Genomic DNA, 22,849 nt, shown 5'->3' with positions numbered 1-22,849 from the left:
CCTGGTGCTATGAGCCCATCATCATCCAGCTTATCGTACACTGCATTACGCATGCCTGAAAAAAACTTATTGGTTATATATTGAGTGCTGTGAAATATGGGAATACAAAGGCAATCAAAGGCTGTAACAGAAAGTAGGACGTTACCCTGACATGAGTCCCTTGTTGGTTTTTCAAATGTCTCTTCCTGGTCCATTCCTTTCTTGGATTCTTGATCACGGTATGATCGATAAAACACAGACCTGACAATCGTATAAAAGCACTTTGTTAACATATATTTGACTGCTTGCTTTACTTTGACAAGGCCACATGGTTAAGTAAAGACCCCAAGGGAACTGGATTCTCAGGACATCATACATGTATCCGAGAGGGCAATGTTTTACAGGTTGTATCCAATAGTTCTGTAGTGGCATACTGAACAAGAGAGCTGTGCTATTATTTTACCTGTAAAGTCCTCTGTCAATAGCTGAAGCATTCATGATGACTGAATCTTCCTGGTTGTACCCAGTGTAAGATGCAATAGCTGCTATTGCATTGATTCCTGAGGAAAAAAGTAAATAAAGTATAAACAATATTAACAAGCAAAGAGAGAGAAATAGAGGGTAGTAATACACGAGTAAATGGATGATCAGTTTGTGTGGCTAACAAGGGAAGACATTTCTATATTCATTATGATGCTCTACTTACCAGCAGGCAGTTCTCTGAATCTGAGGTACTCCATGGAACGTGTAGTGACCAGAGGCTTCTGAGGGTAGTACAACACATGGGCCAGTGTGTCCATACGGACGTGATAGTTGGTAATGTACACACCCATGGCTTGTTTTCCCATAGCAGATTGGTATGTGTTACGAGGAGACTGTTAATAATAGGTGACAGTTAATAAAAAGTCAACACGTCAAGGGCATGACGGCTTCTCCGCCCAAGCTTAAGAACCTCTTCGGTGTTAAAAAATTCTGATCTGTGGTTTTACACTTCTTCAGCAATTTCATGAGGCTGTCAAATCAACAAGCTCAGCAATCTTTGCAACAGTTTATCTAATGAGACAACACTGATTGCTCTGCCTCACAGCCTAACTTTGCATGGTTTGGAATGGCCCATAAAAGGCCATAGAGAACTAGGCATAAGATCCATGTAATGTTTTCAACAATTAAACAAACTCTTTTGAGAAATTTGGACCAGATGGTTCTAAACCAAGATCAAGTATTGCTGAAAGTTCAAACAGTGAACTCTTGTTCAACACACCTGATTGTGATCAGGGAATGGAATGATAGACGCACAGACTCCAAGGATCATGGCAGGATGAATTTCACAGTGTGTGTACGTTGAACAGTAAGCTTGACCCTTCTCTACCAGTTCATCTGGAGTCATGGCCACCATAACCGTCTCCTCTTCATTGACATCAATATACTCTACAATTCCACCTGCGACTAAATCCTGCCAACTACAAAGAAAACCAAAAACAAGAATCACTGATGAATGAACAGCACTGATGACTGGACAAGGTTGATATTGCATCACTGCATTGACAACTATGATAACCTCTGTCCAGTGAGAAGTTGGTGTCTTGCAGCTCTCACACTCAAATTTAACTTCGGCTTTTCACTTCAGCATACAATTCTTTGTTTCAGTTACTTGTTACTTAAACTAGGGTTACAAAGAAAAAACTGATATGCTTTTCAATTGACTTGTTTTATATTTAATAAATAGAAAACGTATACCGTGTTTCTATTAATTTTTAGTATAAATCTACTAGCATACTATCATGAATGCCATTCTCTGATTGGCTATGCTACTCACTATCTATTCTGTGATAGATAGTGAGTAGTGTAGCAGTGTGCCCTTGTTAACAAAATGACGGCCGTTTCTTGGCATTTTCAAAGTGTCTGTGAAGAGGATTAAGATAAAGTTTCAAACGACTAGTAGAGTTATACTAAAACAATTAAATTATTCGCTCTAGATTTCTATGCATGATAGTTGAACAATTGATTGATGGTAGTGATTGACGGTAGCAAAAAACGCATTTGTTGGTTGAGCTTTGAATTTTAGAGTCTGCATGTTATTGAAAGGTGCAGTAATAGAAACACTCACGAAATTCAAATCTCAACTAACGAATGCGTTTTCCGCTACCGTCACTCAAATGTTGGGCAGCTCCTCCCAGCTTCCGACTGTGTTATCTGAACTGTGCTCAATGATTTGATTTGATTACCGAGCACTCCGCAGTTGTCAAAGCTGGGAGGAGCTGCCAAACATTCGATTGACTGTAGCGAAAAACGCATTTGTCCCTGAACTTTGAATTTTAGAGTCTGCATGTTATTGAAAGGTGCAGTAACAGAAACACTCACGAAAGTTTGAGAGAACTTGAAAAAACTGTAGAAACAGTCACCTGTTGGCTCATGTTCCCACAGCATTTCTCGTTATCCCAAACTTCCACTAGTGTCTCTGTTAAAACATTAGATTAGGAGCTCGAGATTTCTATCCCGTGATAGTTGACAAGGGTGCAGGTGAGTCAACTATTACGCATAAAAATGGAGAGCAAATAATCTAATTGTTTTAGTATAAATCTAATAGTTGTTCAAAACTTTATCTAAATCCTCTTCACAGACACTTCGAAAATGCCAAGAAGCAGCTGTCATTTTGTTAACAAGGGCACACTGCTATGCTACACACTATCTATCACAGAATAGATAATGTGAAGTTTATATGAAATAATTCATATATGAACTGCGGTTGTAGATGAAGGTGAAGAATGATCATCGCAGTTAATTTTCCAATTTAAGCAATTGGAAAGAAGACCTCGCTCCCAATGTGTGGCTTCATAGCTCAGTTGGTAGAGCATCGCACCGGTATTGCGGAGGTCACGGGTTCGAATCCCGTTGAAGCCCTGATTTTTTCAGGCTTCTTCTTTCCAATTGCTTAAATTGGAAAATTAACTGCGATGATTATTCTTCACTTTCACAGAATAGATAGTGAGTAGGGTAGCCAATCAGAGAACGGCATTCGTAATAGAACACTAGTATATTTAAACTAAAACTCATTAGTAGAATTCTACTAGTATACTAATGCAAATGCTGCAATCTGATTGGCTGAGCTACTTGTATACTATCAGCCATTAGAGTGCAGTAGCTGTCGGTCGTCCATGAAATGCGCGTTTTTATCGTTTTCCCGAAGTTTTGGAAAAAAGCTTAGACGTAAATGGACAATTAAATTCCTGAGAAGACTAAAAGAAGGACACAAACGGATTCTTGACTTTAAAAACTTGAAATTATTGAAAAACCGTTGTGCACGCGTATTTGTAAACAACTGCAAATTTACCAATGACAATTCAATACGAGCGATTTTGTTTTGGAAACCATTATTTGCGTTACTTTAAGTTAGAATTCTACTAAAACAATTAAATTATTCGCTCTCGATTTCTAGGAGGCGATAGTTGATTCGGCCTACAGTCTCATCAACTGTCACTCATAGAAATCTCGAGCTCATAATCTAATTGTTAAATAGAAACCCAATTTTAAACCAATCAGTGTGCACATTTTTGGGGGGCTATTTACTTAATATTTATGACCATAAACTCACCTGTAGCTGTTGTACTCTCTCTCCTTCAGCTGATCAATATGATGTTTCTTGAGCAACAGCCTCTGGTTTTCAACAATCAACAGTGGGCGGCAAATTCGACCTGCATCTGTGTAAATCCTGATCTCTCTTTCTCTGAAGTCCCTTACCATAGAAACCTAAAAAAAGTACCAGGTCCACAATACAGTAGTATCATACTCTATTTATTTGTTTTTGTTAGTACATGTAGTTGTTGCATGTGTATCAAAGTTACTGAATTTTCCCTACTGTGTAGTTCCAGAAAATATCCATGCCTCACCCATGGAAGGGATTTATTAAAAGGTTGCCACCCCTCTAGAAATTACAGAATCCTCCCCACCCCCAGGAAATTTCAAATCCTTCTGTGGGGGGGGGGGGGGGGGGGTAGGGAGGATGAATATTTCCTGGAACTACATAATGTTAATTATATAAATCAGTCACATGTATGTCTCAAAAGGAGAAACTGCAGGATCGACTTCTTTACAAAGTGCCATTCAACAATACCTCAGATACAATGATGTCCATCTGTCTCCTCAGCTTCCTGAGTGTGCCCATAAGTTGATCTGGATCACGGTGAATTCCTACCCAACAGCCATTCACAAAAATCTTGGTTGCACTAAAAGGAAAAAGGTTTAAATGTCATTCATGGAACAACAGTGTAATGAACTGAGATAGCCAGGTATATTGTATAGAATTTGATTTCAAGATGAATGAGACTCTTACTTGCTGATGGCTGAAGGTGTGATTTCTTCCAAATTCTCCATAGTCCACTCCTCCAAAAACTCTAAGATAGGACTGGGTTGGGAACCAACAGAGATGTATGCCATCAAAGCTAAGTTCTTCACCAGACCAACCGCGTGACCTTCAGGAGTCTCAGCAGGGCAGATCATACCCCAGTGAGTGTTGTGAAGCTGACGAGGTCGTGCAAGCTTACCCTCTCTACCAATTGGTGAGTTTAGACGGCGCAAGTGGGATAACGTGGAAGCAAATGTTAGTCTGTTAAGAACCTGGGACACCCCTGCTCGTGACTGATGTGCTTTCTTTTGATCACCCCAGTTTCCAGTCGCCAATGAGTATCTAAGACCATCTGTGATCACTTTAGGTTTGAGTGCCAGCTCAATGTTGAAGTCCTGCAAAAGGAAGTGATATTATGGAATACAACTGCAAGAATTTCAATCACCTTGTGAGGAAGCTGAAAAAAGGTTTTTTTGTGTTCCCTAGTTACAACTAGGGAACACAAATCTTCTTAAAACTCCCAGCAGTTTTAAATACAGTGTAATCAGTTTTTTCATATATTGAACTTTTCGGGAACAACCAACACTTGCAGTAGCACTGAATGATGTATTTAAAAGAAATGTTCGGCCATATAAGACAGGGTTTTAGGTCATAAACAACTATCTGAGGCTGACCCAAGCAACTGATAGAAAACCACAGCTGATTTGGCAAGGCTTTTATAGTCCACTGATGCTTGTAAGACAACTCCTGTAAGCAGACACTTTTTCTGGTCTCAAGAGTGTCTGCTAATGGGAGGTTTGACTGTATCAACCAACAACAACTCCTTATTGAACACTGAATTAAAGTCTGCATGCGAGCCAAGTGGCCCATCAGGCCGGAGCTTATCCCGGTTTCTGTAGCATGAAGTGACTAGGAGTATTTCTACTCTCCACTGGATGGGATGCTAGTCCATCGCAGGGTTACGGCCAGCATTAAGTTCACCAGTACCCATTTATACACCTGGGTGGAGAGAGGCACTGTGAGAGTAAAGTGTCTTGCCCAAGAACACAACACAATGTCCCTGGCCAGGGCTCAAACCTGGACCGCTCGATCTGGAGACGAGCGCACTAACCATGAGGCCACCGTGCACTAAACACTGAATTACAAAATGTTAAAAATGGCAATACCTTTCCTCTATCAATAAACTTCTGAGCATACATTCTGACTTCTTTCATAAGATTTCTGAACAGTCTGAAAACAAAATTAAACAACATGCATTACCGTAAAATCCCACATTAAAGCCCTCCTATCCCCGCCCCCGTTATAAGCCCCCCGGATATAAGCCCTCCTATCTCAGTGCGAACAAAGATATTATTCCAGATATAAGCCCATCCAATGTATAAGTGCATCCTTTCGCATTTCTTTACAAACATCAAAATCTTTAAATTAATTGAAAGTTATAGGCTAATAGGGTAACAGGGTAATAAGAGCGGAGCTCCGGCGGCCCAAAGGGCCACCAAGCGGAGCCCCATACTCATGTAGGAAAGAAAAGGAAACCCATGAGTTGATTTTCTCACGGTTATCATGGCTAGCGGTATTGCTCGTGGGCACGTACGCACGACGACAACGACGACAACAACGGCGGAGTTGCCCAACATGGCAGCCATACTCCAAATAATAGGTTGACAGAGACATGCAGCCTTGGTTTACCGTGTACTTCCTTGATATTGGACATCCATGTTATGATAAATTGACACCTGTCAAAACAAGGTATCCGCTGACCAGTACCACGTTACCATATCGCGGGCTCAAGATTACAGCTCCTCGAGGTCACGTGGTTTTTTGAAGTTGACCGCTGACCAAGTGCTGGTTATCGATTGGATCGCGGGTTCATATTGGGTTAGCTTGTTGGAAACAGGGCAGGATTGTTCAGAAGCCGGTTTACGCTAACCCAGGATTAAAGTTAATCGAATTGTAACTTTTTCTTCTATACAAATGTTTTTTGCTGCTTTGTTTTGTGTACATGGTGATTATTAAAACTCAAAACAGAAGGCCAAACAATATACAGAAACCTCACCGCAAAGTTACAAAATTCAAATCAAAATTCTACCTTTTTCTGGGTTAGCTTAATCGGGCTTTGAACAACCCGGCCCAGGAGCTACGCTTTTAGGCTGGCCTTAATCTATATATTAGGGTAAACAGGGTAACAGCTCTAAACGTAATGGTATGTTAGTTTCAATTCGTTTCTCAGATACATTTTATCTATTCATTCCAAAAAATTTTTATGCAGCTTATATGTCCCCCCCCCCGGATACACATGTGTAAGCCCCCCTGTTTATAAGCCCACCCAAAACCCCTTATGAAGTGATATAAGCCCTGGGGCCCGTTTCTCGAAAGCCCCGCAAACTTTTCAGGCCCAGAAAGCCACAGCAAAATCTCAAATCTTATGATTACAGAACTGTTTATTCCCATATATGTATATTCCTAACATGAAGAGAGGTTCTCTTCATACAAAAAGTTTCAGGTGTATATACATTTGTACCTCTCTGTTTTTAGACACAGACTGGTTAAAAATGACTTTCCAGGCCCGAAAAGTTTGCGGGGCTTTCGAGAAACGGGCCCCAGGGCCTTAACATGGAATTTACAGTATTTAACAGATAAATTAAGTAAGCCTTGACTAAGGCTTCGTAAAGTAGAAAGCACACAACAAAATGAAAACCACATGAAAGGAGTTCCAATTCCATTGAAACCTGTACTGCACCCACTGCTTTACAATTATTGTTCCAACAATGTACATGCACATGTACATATACTTACCCCCTGAAGAGAAAAGCCAGCAACGGCCCTGCCAAGTCAAGTCTCTTATTTCCATAATGATCACGATCATCCAGTTCCCTCCGACCAAGTGCTGCAAGCAATAGCCTATGAACCATGTAGCTGTACAGAAGATACCACACAACTTGTTAAAAAATTTAGCCATGTAAATTATTGTATAAATTATTTGGGTGGCAAGGATGCTCACAAAAAGGAAGATATCAGGGCTCAAAATAATTTTTGGACCGTCGCCAGTTATGTTGACCGGCCAAAGTAATTTTAGCTTGGTCACATCTCGTTTCTGACTGATCAAGGTATTTTAAAAAAATTAAAGTAATGATGGCCTATGAACAGCTTAGAATTTAACCAAAGATAGCCTTAGCAGGGCTCAGCAGCCCAATGAAGTGGCCCGCTGTCAGTGGAATTCTTTCATTTCTGCCAAAGAAAAAGATTGATCAAACTTTGAACTTTGCGATTGGTATATTGAATTCAACGAGCTGTTGTTTACATGCTCTACAAAGTATTTGTGTCCATGAAACGTAAATGAAACAAAACATGCATCAACATATCCTAATTTTGGGTTTCAGAAATAACTAGGTAAACAAATATAACCGAAGAAGAAGTTTCTTTTTCCTCGATCCTCACCCATGCCAACACACAACAAATTGTTGCATTACTGCAAATATGGCTACAGTTCCACAGCACATGTTGGGAAGTTTCTTAATGATGTGACTAAAATTAAGTTCTAAAGACTGTGTAAGTCATCAAAAATCTAAACTCTGTTGTGGTCATATATAGAGAGTCTTCGTTCATTCGGTAGATTTCGGTCACGTGCTAAGCAACGAGTTGAGAGTGTCTCAAATTTCATTCGCAAACAAAATAACTTAACAGATACTGTACAGATAAGGCATTCAAATTTCTGTTGGTTTATAATTATTTTCATCCATTTTGTAACAGTAACTTTTTGTGGCTAGTGTTGCTAGGCAACACTAGCCACTATGTTATTTCAGTTGGTTCTGATTTAGACACTGGGTTCGCAATCAATGTTACATTTATGGCTTGATGGAAACAAAGCAGACTGCAGGCAAGTTCGGATGTCCTGGAATCCCATAGTACTTAAGTAAAACACTTGACAAATGAGCGAAATGTTTTGTTTAGACATCTTGTTCGTTGATTTTTGTGTCAAAAAAGTGAAAGAAACAACAAATGTCTTGACATACGCTAACAAAGTGTGACAGTTATGTAAATCTAAAGCGTCACAAAAAGCTGAATGTGGTCGGATTCCCTTTGCTGTATGGATAACCTCTGCCTTTTGAAAGGCTGAATATTTTTCCAAATTGAAACCTTTGCCTTTGGAACAGATGAATTTTTTTTTTCAAACAGATAGCAGCGGCTGTTTGAACAGCTGAATATTTCCTGCACAGATAACCCCAGTCATTTGAATGGCATCCTGTCGATCTTAAAGGCATGACAAACGGCAAGAGAACAAAACAGATACTGCTGGTGTACTTTTTCACATGGGTAATAATTATTGTATTTTTACAAAGATATAAAATCTAAGATTTATTACATTTGAGGATCTGATTGTTTATTCAAGAATGAATTGCATGACAGTGTCAACATGATGTGACCGGTCAACATTATTGGCGAGTGAAGTTTTTGGCCGGTCAAGTCACCATTCTGTCTGGACATGGTCTGTTGACTGGCCGTTATTTTGAGCCCTGAGATATGATCCCTCACCCTAAGAAGTAAGCTTTCTTGGTTTCACAGAAATCACTGACACCAACATGAGGAAGCATTTCCTTCTGAAGGATTTCCTTTGCATATTTGATACGCTTCTCCTTTGTCACACCAGGCCTGGCACCACGTGAGCCAATGAAGTTTAAAGCTACATTCTGTTCCTGTATCACAAAAGCTTCATCTAGTGATGGTTTTACCTACAGTCGTAGCAAAGAGAAACAGCAGATAAGCAATAAATAAAAGAAATCAGGGGTTCCATTAACAAAAGGTCTGGATAGTAGCAGACATGATAAAATATTTAGAAACAACACAACATTTTTAAAAACCTAGGAAGGCAACTGGTTTTAACAGGTGAGCAAAACTATTAGAACTGAACTTCTTTGTAAGAAAAACGTTCTGCAGATGGTCAAACCAGCCAGGAAAATTGTCCTCACAGCCAGTTAATTTGCCAAGTGCCTGGCCCTTAATAAAACACCTGCATAAATAACATAATTATACCACTGCTCTGTCAGTACGGTCTAGGTGCAGTTCTCTTTAGAAATAATGTGATTTATATTTCAATGATCTCATATTCTGCTGTATGACTAGTCTGTGAGATTTTGGACAGTATTTATAGGGTTGTTGCCAATTTGTTACTTGAACTGTTTCCACCAAAAACGTTTTATAACAAGCACTATTACTAAAATTGGTTCTCACCATTTCCATCATTTCTGGATCATCAAAGTCATAAATAATATGTTCCAAAATGTCACGATCAGCCACAAAACCTAAAGCTCTGAACACAATCATAATTGGGATCTCCTGTCTGATGTATGGTAATGATCCAACAATCCGTTGACCAATGGCACTTTTGCGACCTCCCTGGCTTCCCTTTGCCAACATGGATACCCACATGGTGCTAGTGGGGCGTGAAGAATGTTCCAGGCAGGACCTGATCTCTGCAGTAAATGAATACTTTGAATCCTTTTTGGAGAATACATAAACTGTATTCGTAGCCATTTTCTCTTGAGCGATAAGTACTTTTTCAGATCCGTTGATAATGAAGTAGCCCCCTGGATCCAAAGGACACTCGTTAAGTTCTGTTAAGTCACGATCTGTCAGACCATTCAGGAGACAGTAAGTGGATCGCAGCATGATTGGTATTTTACCAATGAACATTTTACTGTGTTGTGTGACTTGAGGGTCATCATCTTCCCTGATCATTGTTTTTGTAATATCAACATATAGGGGGGCTGAATAACTGCAAACAAAAAAAGTGGAAAATCAAGTTTGACACAACCTTGATCACCAAACAGTACCAAACAAACTGGATTTTGCACACTTTGACAGTTTGTCATTATACTGAAAAGCAACTTTCCAGTTATATCATTTTGAAATAATGGACAAGAGGTAAATCAGACATACATAGAGCTACATGTACATGTAAAACACATTAAAAGATTGTAGTCTTTCGTGTGGTAACCATTCACTGTTCCACTCACGTTAAATTCCTAAGTCTTGCTTCATTCAGCATCATGGGGCTTGGAGCACCATCTTTTTCCCAATGTGTTGGTTTTGATAGATAAATTTGTTCAAACTTCAGTAAGAATCTTGGCTGAAAGTAAATTATTCTACATCAGAAAAGACAAGTATGTTTTTTATACTGTAGTAATGTTCAAGTCAGGCATTGCTAATAACTTTGAAAATCAGAATGCTGGACTCTTGAACAACTGCACTTTTCACCTTTCATCTTTCAGAACAAAAAAAATTCCTTTCAAGGGTTTTCATCTTGACGTGAGCTGTTTACATGAAAAAAGATACATCAGTCACCTAGGGTGACCCTTAAATTCCAGAAGTCCATCAATCCCTGCTAAATAGAACGTTGTATTCTACAGGTGAAAAGAAGAGGGGCAGCCAAGCAATCCTCATAACATGACAAGAGTAGAAGATAGGAGAAATGAGGGACTGATGAGCATGGTGAGCGAGAAGACTAGAAGGGGACAGGGGCGGGGGAAGGACTGTTAAGTGCTTGCTAATAAAACCCTGAGGAGTGTAGTCTTATATTTAAGTTACACAAAAGCATGGATTCTGCTGAGCCCTAGTGTATAATTTTTTCACAAGCAATGTTTGTCACTGTCAGTTATTCCTAAATATATGACAAAACTGACTACATTAGACATAGATCATAGTCACACGACCTTGTGAAACAAATCTATAACAACATTCTTGATCATGATTGGTTCTCTACATGCCTATTTGTCGCGTAATCCATGTGCAATCACATGGGTGACCAATTCCAGGTTACAATTTCAACTTTTGAAGGGAAATTTAGGAGCCCCTGGGTACAGAGTCTTGATGTGCCAGTTCCAAACAGTCCTGTGAATGCTGGATCCTGATTGGACAAAAACAAATCCTTAGTCCCCCAGGGCTCCTCGCTTTCTCTCCAACTTTTCTTTGCCGATTTTTACGCCCTGCTTCGATTTTCCCTTGCCCCTACTAACTACCCCTGGCTTTCTGAGGATGACACAAGGAGAACAACTATCAACAATCACGCCAAGTTCCACATCAGCCACAGCCAATTTTAATAAAATTTACATTTATTATCCCTGGCATGATGTCCTTTATAGAATACCTCTAATTACAATGATGCATGTCTGCAATTTCTTTTTATTTTGGTACCAATATACAAGGGATGGAGAGAGCTTACTCGGCAATTTTCGTTTTTTTAACAAGGGTCAAATTAAAAAATTGCAGTCGTTTGCAACAAAAATTGCCCAGTGTGCACCGGGCTTCATTAAGTTAACTTTAAAAATACAGTTCAATCATAGTGTGTATGCTTACAGGAGTTTCCGTGTCAGCAGTCATGTGCAGCGACTCCGCTTGCAGGTCAATCTCCGGGGAGTCTTCTACAATTCTCTGTACAGACATCTGGATAAACTCGTCAAAGGAATCCAACTGCTGCCGAACGAGACCTTTCTCATCAAAATACGAACTGATGACAATCCAACAGGCTTCCTGCCATAGATCCCGAGTAATTTCCTCACCCTCTTCCTCTCCATATCCACCTTCTAGAAGTATGAATGGATAAAAAGGCAACTCGATGTTTTGATCGAAATTTGTAGATAAAAAGCAACCAATAAAGTAACTGAATCAACAGCTTATTTCTTACCGTCATCTGGGTCATACATGGCTGCCAGATAATCGTTAGTTACTTATGAACTTGGTGAGGTCTTGACTTTGGAAGATGACGGTGAAATGTTACCGATTCACATGGATTTCTTCCGCTACCACTATATAACCGCTCGCTTCCGCCATTACAGACGTTGCGCGAAGCGTCCGAGGGGAACCTGGGATTTCAAGAAAGACAATGCGAAGGTGCAATGCATTATGGGATGAAGAATGGACTTAACGAAAAAGACGCCAGAAGTCAGCACAACAAAAGGCGGGATTGTTCTTACACGACAAGCTTGAGCACTTCATGAAAAGCTTACTATGGAACCATAACATTGTATTCAAAGGTAACCAACTACTTTCGTTTTCTCGTGCATTTGTTTGGTGTTGTTACGCAATGTTACGGTAAACTCAAAAGTTAACACTTTGATGAAGTCCTCCAACCTAGTGAACTCTGGGTTTCGATGGTAACCACCGACCTACAAGAGAGCACGCTTTATCTTTCAAAACCAGGGGTTCACAAAGTCGAAAAGATTCGCCAGTACCTCGCTGATTATTAATTCATGGCGACTGATCGATGAGTTACCGGCAAATGCGCCAAGGAAATCGACATGAAATTTGACACGTCGTTTTCGAGGTTTAAAGTGAGTTCATCGAGGAAGCTTCGCACGCCATTTCTATTAGACTTTCTAGAAAGGTAATTTCCGGTTATGGATTGACCTTCATTTCTCTCGTTCAGTGAAATCTTAAGTTTACGAATTAGTTTAAACGTTTTGTTGTATTCGGGTACAACCTGATCTAGATCTAAATGATGAGGTACAATTTTTAACAAGATTTATAGATTTAACGCGATATCTGATCTTCAATTAGAATCTTTTGGTTCTTTCGATTCCGCAATTAACATTTCTTTCACTTAAAAACAGAAAACAACAATTGATCGAGAATTTGATATTGCATGCATATTACATGTGCGGCTTTATTTTAGTGTAAAAGTACGCACATTACACACACAAGGTTTCACCTTGTACGAAACTAAACTATCGAGATGCTAAGTTAAGAGCCCTTCCCGTTCACCGTGTGTTCAGAAAATAATGGTTGGTAAATGTAAACAAATTAGGCTGTCAGGGTAGTTTCTAGAGCGCTGATTTACTGGGATTTTTTCAATGGTTTGCAATAATGTTCTGAAGGATATTATATAGAAAGTAAACTAATTTAAGAAGAAATTCCCAAGAGCCGTATTTACTCATATTACGCTGATGTTCAACAACAACAACAATCTTTATTTCGTGCCCAGAAAAATTTTACGATAAAAATAAATACATGCAATGTGAAAAAATAACAATGAAAAACAGGGCACAGCCACTTAGAAATAGCTAAGGCTAATCGAGCTAAGTGGCTGGGCCAAGCGGGAAAAGAACATTGCAATAAAGTTACAGAATATAAAACAGGACACGATTTCATTCACACACACACATACAGAGAACGAAACAAAGAAAAAAATGAGTGTGCATCAATGTACCAGTCAGTAGTCAATGCATTCAAAACAGGCCAATGTTCTTCAAATGACGATGAGTCAAAGCTGCTTAGTAATAGAGGTGTTGTACGCATAATGAACATTATTTGTCAACGATCGACAAGATTGTTGACTTACTTACCATTTATAACCGCTATTATTTTGATTTTCACATGATTTTAAGATTTCCAACTTCTTGTAAATAAAATATTTAGTATATTATTTTGGAAGCATTTGCACAAGTGGCACTTACATAGGTAGACATGTTTACCACTAATATACTAAAACCAAAGCAGATTTTTTACGGAAAGAGCATCGTGTCAACATTTTCAAGAAGTCTGTATTAGTAGTGATCAGAAATTCTGCTGAATCATGTAGCAAAAACAGTTTGACTTGTTTCATGATATACAAGAATGACAAGGCAGGCAAGGGGTCTAACATTTACAATGGAGAGGCCAAAATAACAATAGTCAATGATCTTTAATGGTGTAGGTTCTCTGTTGTTTGTGGGACTAATACAATAGAATATCTTTTGCATTTGTTTTACAATGATGTATTTGTAGACTGTTTGGGAAATTGTGTCTTGCCTTGACTAGATTGAAAGAATTTTTACCATCCAGAGGGTGGCAAAGGGTTTATATATGACACGTGAAGAGGGCAAAAATTGGTATTTGACAGGATGCATGAATTTATTTTAAAAAGTATGGTTTAAAGAAGCTAAAAGTCTATGTGACATGTGAATGTTGTGAAAATCCCAGAGTGAAACAGAATCATAATCTTCCCTTTACTACCCTCCACCCAGAGAAATCTGAAATCAAAATTTTACATTGACTTGATGCAAGAGATGGCGTCAAGCAAGGATATTTTTGTGGTCATTGCTGCAGAGTTTTGCAGCTCTTTACTCCCTTGTTTTTTTGGTTTTTTTTTTTGGTATCAGTGCTGCATTTTAAATAAAATTATTGCTTAACATTGGATGCTATAAAGTTAATTTAAGTTAAAAATTGGCTACCAATTTCTCAAATTACCCCCTTTTCTTTACATATTTTCTTTATTATGTTATTCATGACTTGTTGTGAGTGGTTACAGCGCTTTTTTCTTTACCTGAACACAAGGTTTTAAGTTTTCTAAACTAAGTAATGCATTTTGCTTTTTGTCGAGAATTGGTTTTGTGAATGAATTTTTTTCATCCTTTTACCAAATTTTGTTGTTTTAATGAGAAGTGGAAAGAGGAGGGATTTGAAGAATCCTGGCCCACAAAGTATTTCCCATTTTTGAAAACTTTAGACATATAGATGTTTCAAAACTACTGCTGCAAGGTTTGTCACGGCGATGATATTATTTTAACATTTAATTTTTCTGGGCTCTTTTCTACCGCAGGAAACAACTACCAGTGAATTATGGGCATTTCTGCAAGCATAGCAAATTCTTCGAGAAAGTACCGCACAAACGGTGATTTACCACACCGCCAGAGGTCCAGCAAACATTCATCCATTGAAGTTGGTGATGAACTTGAAGATGATACAGCCAGTGTGTCAAGCTTTCGACCTTCAAGCCCATTAGCTCATCAAGATGCAAGAGCCTTTACTTTAGATATGCCACATACAAAACAGCGAGACTCTAGAAACCAAGTAGACAGACGTAGTTACAACAGCAACATTGAGTCCAGCTATCCTGGTAATAGACGCAGTTACCATGCTGGTAGTGTGGAACGTAGTTCCAGAGCTGGGAATGGTTCGCATTCCTCATACAGTGTTCGAGATCCAAGCTCCAGAGCTTTGGTTTCTCAGAGTGCTTCAAGTGTCTATGGTTCAAGGCTGGGACCTGTCCGTACCATGCGAGACGTCCGAGAGTTTTTGTTGAGTAATCCAGAGCTCCTAGCTGGCAAGAAGAACAGACAAATGAGGCAGTCTGGAGATAGTGATCTGTATGGATTATCTAACAATCACAAGCAGATGAAAACAAAACAGAGTGTTTACATGGGACTCATAAACCCTCCAGTTGTCTACGGAATTGGTGTCAGGCCAGACAATCGACAACTTCGAGTTGATCAAAAGCTGTATCTCAACCTTGTTTACCCTACTATTAGACCAAAAGAGTATCATCAGCGTGCTATAAGATCTCGTCCTCCCCTTAAACAAGAAGGCATGGTTGTCGTGAGGAAAGATGATCATTTGCGGCAACCAAATGGATATATGAAAAGGCCTCTACCGCGGATGGAAGTGTCAAGACTACACGAACCCTCCAAGGTAATGAATTCCCCTGAATCAGTGCGGCATGAAAGAACAATCCTCAGGCATGATGCTTCAACCTATCAGGGAAGTAGAGGTCAGTCACAAAATTTGGCCAAGACCGCCTCCAAAAGAGGAAGCAATGACTACGTTGATTTTCCGGATATTGTCCAGGAGCCACTCACAAGTCGGTCAGTTAAAGATGAAAGGCAAGTGCTTAGGGACAAACAGATGAATGGTTTTGTCAAGACAGGGAATCCAGACCAAAAGATTGAAAGACAATTCAGTGGCAGGGGTGAGGATGATGTTGTATTTACATTCAGTGTGGATGATCTAGATTTGAGGAAAAAGACTGAAGTACCCCGTTTGGAACATGAGAAGGATAGAGGACAAGTGGTACCTCTTTACTTCAGGAAGTCACTGGCTTACAGTCCCAAGTATGAGCACAGAGAAGACCTTTTGTCAAGTCCATTGTGAAGATGTGAAACTCATTGCCTTTCAACTGATGGAGGGCCAGTTTGAACATACTAAAGCTTGCATTAAAAACTGAGTGAGAGTAGGAGGAGTCTACATGTAAAGCCAATAGCCTGCAAATGTAGTAGCTGATAGTGTATGCTATCATCAGTGCGGTGTAGGTAAAGTTGATTGGTTTCAACCACATACGCAACACTGAACAGGCATGGACAATCCATCAAATATAAAAGAGACTGTGATATTTTAATAAGATATTGTTGTGTGAACTAACATATATTTTGTGAAACTCTGTCTACTATCTACAGGCGCTGTATATTCTGTTCACATCACAACTTTGGACAGATGTATCATGCACATAATTATATTGTTCATGTATCATTACAGACCCTAGGCTGTCAGGGAATGCAGGTTCATTTAGAAGGAAAATGATCAACAATAAAATGTATTCCAAGTGATTGATTAATCTTTGTTCTTCATTGATTAATTGCAAATGATCCATAATAATTTCTTCATATGGTTGTTCATTGATTGATTGCAAGAATAAGAAAATCTTGAGCTTGTTGTCAAGTTGTCAAATCAAATGTCTTAAAAATTGATCAAAAACATGATAGTACATGTATGTAATGTACACCAGTTTCATACTTGACATTATACAACACATAATAACACTGTACATGTTATATGTTTACAACTGAGTAGAAATTGCCTATGCTGTTAATATAGAACATGAAGCATACCTGATACTTTAATAATTATTACAAATTGAAACAGATTATCAAAACCCTCCTACTTTGTAGTAATCTTACAGTAAAGAATGATGTCCAGTAATTTAAGGTTAACACTTGATGTAAAGTACCAACTCGTAGCTAAATATAACTTGTGCTTGTTAATCTAATAATAGTAATGTACAAATCATACCAAAACATGTCAAAACAAGATGCTGAGGCATTCACTCAATGAATTGTATAGAAACAGTCTATCTTTACTCCAGCATTCATTTTGTAGACTAAAGTAATGTAAGATGCCAGCAGGTGGTATAAATTGTGTAGATTTTTGAAAATCCTGTTATTGACGTCCAAACCTTTAGTGCTAGTAAGAAATGCTTGGAGACTGGTAAGAATTATTTGATGCTAACACAAACTGTAATTACAGTAAATTAATGTCATACTAGTCTGTCATTTATTCAGCTATCTTGTCACTGTTCATGATGTACAGTTACAGTAAGGTATGAATCATATTGAAAGAGATTGAACCCGTTTCTTTACTTCATGTAATTCTTTGTCCAAACTGTCCTTTCACATGGCATGTCAAAATCTTGAAAGAAATGGCTACTGGTTGCTAAAACTACTGAACTTTGCATATGCAAACTCTGTACAAATCCTGACATAAAACTTAAATCTTAGTTATTTTCTGAAATAAAAGTTGAGTAAAAACACGCGACTATGTTATTCCCGATTCTGACTGCAGTCTGTGGAACAGTCATAAAGTATGACTGTGTTGCTCCCGACCAGAAAATATCCATAGAGGGTTTAGACTTCAAGTAGCTCCATACTCTTCTCGGTGTTAGTCAAGTGAGATGGCACATGAGTGCACATAAAATGACCTTTCTGACTCACATAATTTCTCCTGGTTCAAGATGATTTTTGCACACACATGCTAAAATACATGCCCACTCGACTGGCACTAAGAAAAATGAGCGACTGTGTAGCCCAGTATGAACCCCCACCACCCCTCTGGAAATTCCATTTTATCGTCATTCTTTCCTTTAAAAGTTGAGGCCTTTGAAATCCCCCACCCCTCAAAAGTCCCAAATGACAAACTTCTACTATCTTTGACGGTCCACCCAAAGAAGGTCAACATTTTAGGAACAAGTAACAACACACTGACCAGTAACTTCCATTTATTTTACATTCATGAGTTCAGTTGCCATGGATTTCAATGTTACCAACTTCACTCAGCCTCTGAACTATGTCTAAAGTTGCGGGGAGATGTCCACTGCGAAGTCAGCTAGTGTTGAATGGCAGTGAAGAAAGGTAGTTTCATTGACAAGCTACAATCTACCTGACAACTAACTAATATCATTGAACTCTTAAAAGTGATCGTTACCAAACACTACACACGGAATCACTAGGCAGAGCCTGTCAACTGGTTGCTTCTTCATTATGTTCATCTTCATAAGTAAATTGAGGTGTTTCTAAAGCAGGAAGAGGTATGTCTTTATCAAACTCACTCTCAGTGGTCTTGGCACCGATTTCTTTACACGTAACTGCCTGATGTTCTCCTTTTAAATCTTCATTATAAACATCCCTATCTTTACTCTCTTGAATTAGGTGAGCATTGCTAGGAAACAGCTCTAATTGAGTTCCACGCTGGCTCTTGACAAGATTAAAATCAAGCATTTCATCTTCAATTTCATAGCCAAATTGAAACTTCACAAACTCACGAACATTGTCTAGCGCTTTCTTCAACCTTGAGTTCTCCCTGTTGCAGTCCTCTAATTCCTGACTAAGAGATAGAACTTGCATTTGCAAGTCACTGACTTGTCCTTCAAGATCTTTTACTGCTGATTTCTCATCTTTAGAACTAGCACAGTCAGAGGAAGAGCTTGTGGATGACACCGAGAAGTTCTCTGCTGATATCACTAAACTACTAGATTGCAAACATTCTGTTTCTTTTTTAACATCAACCAATTCTGTACTGTTTTTCATTTCCACTTTTGCTGGTACACCTCTGTCGCTTTTGGCCATTTCATGATTTGGTCTTTCTTGAATTACCCTTGCCTGTTCCTGCATTCTCTTTTGTTGTTCAATTTCACATCTCTTCCATTTTTCTTTCAAGATTCTTTGCTGCCGACCATGATTGTTTACCTGTAACTGCAAGGAAACCAGAGCCTAGTAGGAGACAGGAATAAATTAAAAACTTTTAGAATTAAGACATATTTCCCTTGAGGGAGGTGCAGTGGCCTAATGGTTAATGCTCTGTACATTCCATTAGGGAGCTTAAACAATGACCACAGAAACACTGAAAATGACGCCTAGAAAAAATGAATTAATTTTAAGTTTTACCTCCAAATGTTGCAACTTGTTAGATCTGTTCAGTATGCACATTGGTCTAAAAACCTGCCCAGGCTAAATATGTAATGACAGAGTTAAATTCCAAAAGGAAATACAAAAAATTACCCAGTGTGGTTCACATTCTCCAAAATACACAGAACTTGGTCATTTCAAGTTATTGTTTTGCAGAGGACGGCTACGAAATGTACTTTATAAGGCATAAATACAGCCATTGTTCTTCTCATTAAACCTTTTGTTTGGCAAAGTTCTCATTGGCATTGCTATCATGGCTTGCTTAAGCTCCCTATTGATTCCTAGTGGATGACCAAAAGGAATTTGCTTGATGTTTACCATTAACATGCTGTGCATGTGTATTAATATTAGAAAAAATTTCAAATCATACCTGTTTGACCTGGGTCATCTTCATTGCCTCCTGGAGAAACTCTGAAGATATTTAGGTTAAAAGAAACTATTAGCTTCATAGTCACTAAGAGCAGCAAGAAAATCCAGACAAGTCTAATGAATTATGCCGATTATTTAGTCAATGCTTCCATGTCCATTATAATCATATGGCTAAGGTCATTCATTATACACAAAGGAGCAGTCACAGCAAGGTAATATGACTGATGAACCCATTGGTACTACAAAAAAGGGCTTGCTTCATCTCAGTGCAGGATAAAATCAACATAGAAAAATATATTGCTGCCACATTGAATGGTGAAAGGGAATTTCAACTGAAGTGAAAATTCCTGCTCACCATTATTTTAGGGCGTTTCCCTTCGTAATTTGTTGCGAGTTTTTTTTGTTTGTTTGTATGTTTGTTGTTGTTGTTGTTTCTTTCTTTAATTAAGTAATTACATTGTGTTGTAACTCCTTAAGTAACGTAATGTGTAAGTCATAATAAGTAATTATTGCATATTGTAAGTAAGTAAGGTAATGCCAAGTATTGTAAATAGGTTTGTTTTTTTGTTGATGTATTGTAAGTAGTGGTGTAATGATTAATCGAATTCTCGATTAATCGTGATTATGACCGTTTGGTTTGATTCATGATTCTTTGATTCCATGTTTCGATTTTGGTTTGATTTTTTGCATACCTTTCTCAGAGTGCCCTCAGTGAGTTATTACATTGTGAAATCAGAATCCAGAACTCTTTAAAATGTGCATTTTTGATTGATGAGTAAAGACGTTTGCAGTTCATGTGCCAGTTTGTGTTACATGGTAAGAATGTTGCCCTTCTAACACCTTGAGAATTTCCAAATAAGGCAAACCATGTGGGTCTAGGGTTGTAGGTTGTTTACATCATGTATTATGTTGTAAGATTTAAAAAACATTTTAATATTTTGCATAATCGAATCGAAATAATCGAAATCAAAAGGCAATAATTGAAATTGAATCAAATTGCAAGGAATATGAATAGTTACACCCCTAATTGTAAGTGACATTTGTAAGACAGTTAAAGCATTAGAAATCATAATAATAATAATAATAACAATAATAGCAATAATGTAGTGTATTGTAAGTAGGTTAAGTATTGTGTTGTGTTGTAAGTAGAGCAAGGCAATGTAAGTAATTATGTGTTTAGCAATAAAAAAAGGGGGGGCTTGTCATTAGAAGGGCTCTGATTTGGTTTTTGATAAGTTACGTTTCAATTGCCAACTGTCACTAGAGTGTGTCACAGTACACATTTATGTTAATGGTTATTGATAGCTCACCACAGAGCCTCAACATCCTGTTCTTATCTTAGCATACTAACTTGACTTGGCAATTTGATCCAACATTACCTCTCTATGAAATATTTTATGCAAATAAAACTAATTAATGCAAATAACAATAAAACATTCTTCAACACTCACCTGATGCTTTTTGGTGACAAATTATTGCATCTTCAAATTTCCTGTGGTTGACCAAAGCCTCAGCCCTCCTGTCCTGCTGATGAGCCTAAAGTATTATAGAAGTGTGATTTGTATATACAATATTTAAGGAATGGAAAACACATACCATGTGCCTATCAAGTTTTAGTATAAATCTACTAGCGTTCTCTCGCGAATCCGGTTCTCTGATTGGCTACACTACTCACTATCTATTCTGTGAAAGTGAGTAGCGTGGCAGTGTGCCCTCATTAACAAAATGAAAACCGCTTCTTGGCATTTTCGAAGTGGCTGTGAAGAGGATTTAGATAAAGTTTTGAACGACTAGTAGATTTATACTAAAACAATTAGATTTCTTGCTCTCGATTTCTATGCATGATAGTTGACCCGGCCTGCACCCTTGTTGACTATCACGCGATAGAAATCTCAAGCTCATAATCTAATTGTTTAATAGAAACATGAGTGAGAATTTGGGAGAACGAGAAATACTGTGGGAACAGAAGCGGTTAGGCAAATGTTTCGACAGCTTTTTCGAGTTGTCCCAAACTTTCACAAGTGCTTCTATAAAACAACAAAACTCAATAGAAACATGGAGAACGTGTTTTCTCTTATCTTTTAGAAAATACTGCGATGAAAAAAAGAAAAACAACCTGTTTACTTTGATCATTAAAATGTAAATTCTCTTTGCTCATGCCATCATTACATCAACAGCTCGTGCTAGTTCTGTGTTTCTATCGAGTTTTAGTATAAATCTACTAGTGTTCTATCACAAATGCCGTTCTCTGATTGGCTATGTTACCCACTATCTATTCTGTGATAGATAGTGAGTAGCATAGCAGTGTGCCCTTGCTAACAAAATAACGGCCGCTTCTTGGCATTTCCAAAGTGTCTGTGAAGAGGATTTCGATAAAGTTTTGAACGACTAGCAGATTTATACTAAAACAATTAGATTATTTGTTCTCAATTCCTATGCGTGATAGTTGACTTGTGCTGTGCCCTCATCAACTATTAAGAAATAGAAATCTCAAGCTCATAATCTAATTGTTTCATAAAAACATGATTTTAAACCAATCAGCACGCATATTTTTTGGGTTATTTTCTAATCCAAAATATTGCACAAGAAAAATCACTTGATTACTAGGTCATAAATATATGCAATTACATGCAATTTAACTTTTTACACTCAATTTCAACTTTCTGCACTGTTAGAGATTAACTGACATACTGTCAGCCAATCAACCAGCTGAAATTTTTGCAAGTAAGCCTATATTATTATTTCTGAAAGTAGTTTTTTTCTTTTTTTTTTCTTTTTGTCCTGACTTGATGTTCATGTATTTATAATAAGCTTCAGATTGCAACTTTAAAAAAAACACACTGTTTGGGACTCACTACTTTATTCTGTAAGACTTTTTTTTATATAATAAGCAATGTTGTTCGAAAATTTTAAGCCTTCATATATAAATTTGATTCTCACGTTACAGCTTACTACCAACAGCTACATTACGCTGTAAATCATCGTGAAGAACATATTCAACTTTTGGAATACTGCTACACTTACCCAGTTAAGAGGGCAATCCATGAGTAGTGTTGAAAGCACTAACGATCAAGCAGGATCAAGGAAATATGAAGTTGTAACTGAGTGCTTTTCAAATGACTGTACGTTTGCCACGTCTCAGTGAGACTGGGAACAAATAAACGAACAAACAGCG

General features: G+C 38.2%; 3 protein-coding genes and 1 non-coding gene across 4 annotated transcripts in view; 2 read left to right on the top strand and 2 right to left on the bottom strand.

Moving 5' to 3' along the window:
• The window catches only part of LOC110056917 (DNA-directed RNA polymerase II subunit RPB2), a 16,936-nt gene extending 4,771 nt beyond the window's left edge, over window positions 1-12,165 (bottom strand). The window contains exons 1-15 of the mRNA XM_089294203.1: window positions 12,003-12,165; window positions 11,675-11,901; window positions 10,336-10,448; window positions 9,551-10,094; window positions 8,855-9,051; window positions 7,118-7,237; window positions 5,488-5,551; window positions 4,310-4,716; window positions 4,091-4,202; window positions 3,572-3,726; window positions 1,241-1,439; window positions 686-854; window positions 443-539; window positions 146-240; window positions 1-55 (exon numbers count right to left, since the gene is read on the bottom strand). The exon at window positions 1-55 is cut by the window's left edge and continues 67 nt beyond it. Of these exons, the coding sequence (XP_089150329.1) occupies window positions 1-55; window positions 146-240; window positions 443-539; window positions 686-854; window positions 1,241-1,439; window positions 3,572-3,726; window positions 4,091-4,202; window positions 4,310-4,716; window positions 5,488-5,551; window positions 7,118-7,237; window positions 8,855-9,051; window positions 9,551-10,094; window positions 10,336-10,448; window positions 11,675-11,901; window positions 12,003-12,021 (2,573 nt within the window). The 5' untranslated portion in view covers window positions 12,022-12,165. The remainder of the gene's footprint in view (window positions 56-145; window positions 241-442; window positions 540-685; window positions 855-1,240; window positions 1,440-3,571; window positions 3,727-4,090; window positions 4,203-4,309; window positions 4,717-5,487; window positions 5,552-7,117; window positions 7,238-8,854; window positions 9,052-9,550; window positions 10,095-10,335; window positions 10,449-11,674; window positions 11,902-12,002) is intronic.
• Trnat-ggu (transfer RNA threonine (anticodon GGU)) lies at window positions 2,808-2,880 on the top strand. Its single transcript has one exon. It is a non-coding gene; the product is annotated as a tRNA-Thr (tRNA).
• A 45-nt stretch (window positions 12,166-12,210) lies between the features above and the next one.
• LOC110056918 (uncharacterized) lies at window positions 12,211-17,652 on the top strand. The gene is made up of 2 exons (XM_020763475.2): window positions 12,211-12,351; window positions 14,895-17,652. Exon 2 carries the CDS (start codon window positions 14,915-14,917, stop codon window positions 16,220-16,222), a length of 1,308 nt encoding a protein of 435 aa, XP_020619134.2. The 5' UTR covers window positions 12,211-12,351; window positions 14,895-14,914; the 3' UTR covers window positions 16,223-17,652.
• Window positions 17,653-18,102: 450 nt separating this feature from the next.
• LOC110056975 (uncharacterized) lies at window positions 18,103-22,808 on the bottom strand. Its single transcript, XM_089294237.1, has 4 exons — window positions 22,699-22,808; window positions 21,126-21,210; window positions 19,676-19,716; window positions 18,103-19,110 (listed from the first exon to the last, which is right to left on the bottom strand). Exons 1-4 carry the CDS (start codon window positions 22,717-22,719, stop codon window positions 18,361-18,363), a joined length of 897 nt encoding a protein of 298 aa, XP_089150363.1. The 5' UTR covers window positions 22,720-22,808; the 3' UTR covers window positions 18,103-18,360.
• Window positions 22,809-22,849: the final 41 nt, after the last annotated feature.

The sequence above is a fragment of the Orbicella faveolata genome, unplaced genomic scaffold (assembly GCF_042242905.1).
Source record: "Orbicella faveolata isolate gen_17 unplaced genomic scaffold, um_ofav_v1 contig_1, whole genome shotgun sequence".
Classification (NCBI taxonomy): domain Eukaryota; kingdom Metazoa; phylum Cnidaria; class Anthozoa; order Scleractinia; family Merulinidae; genus Orbicella; species Orbicella faveolata.
Note: the sequence above shows the minus strand (reverse complement) of the source record. Positions and strands in the feature narration are given on the sequence as shown.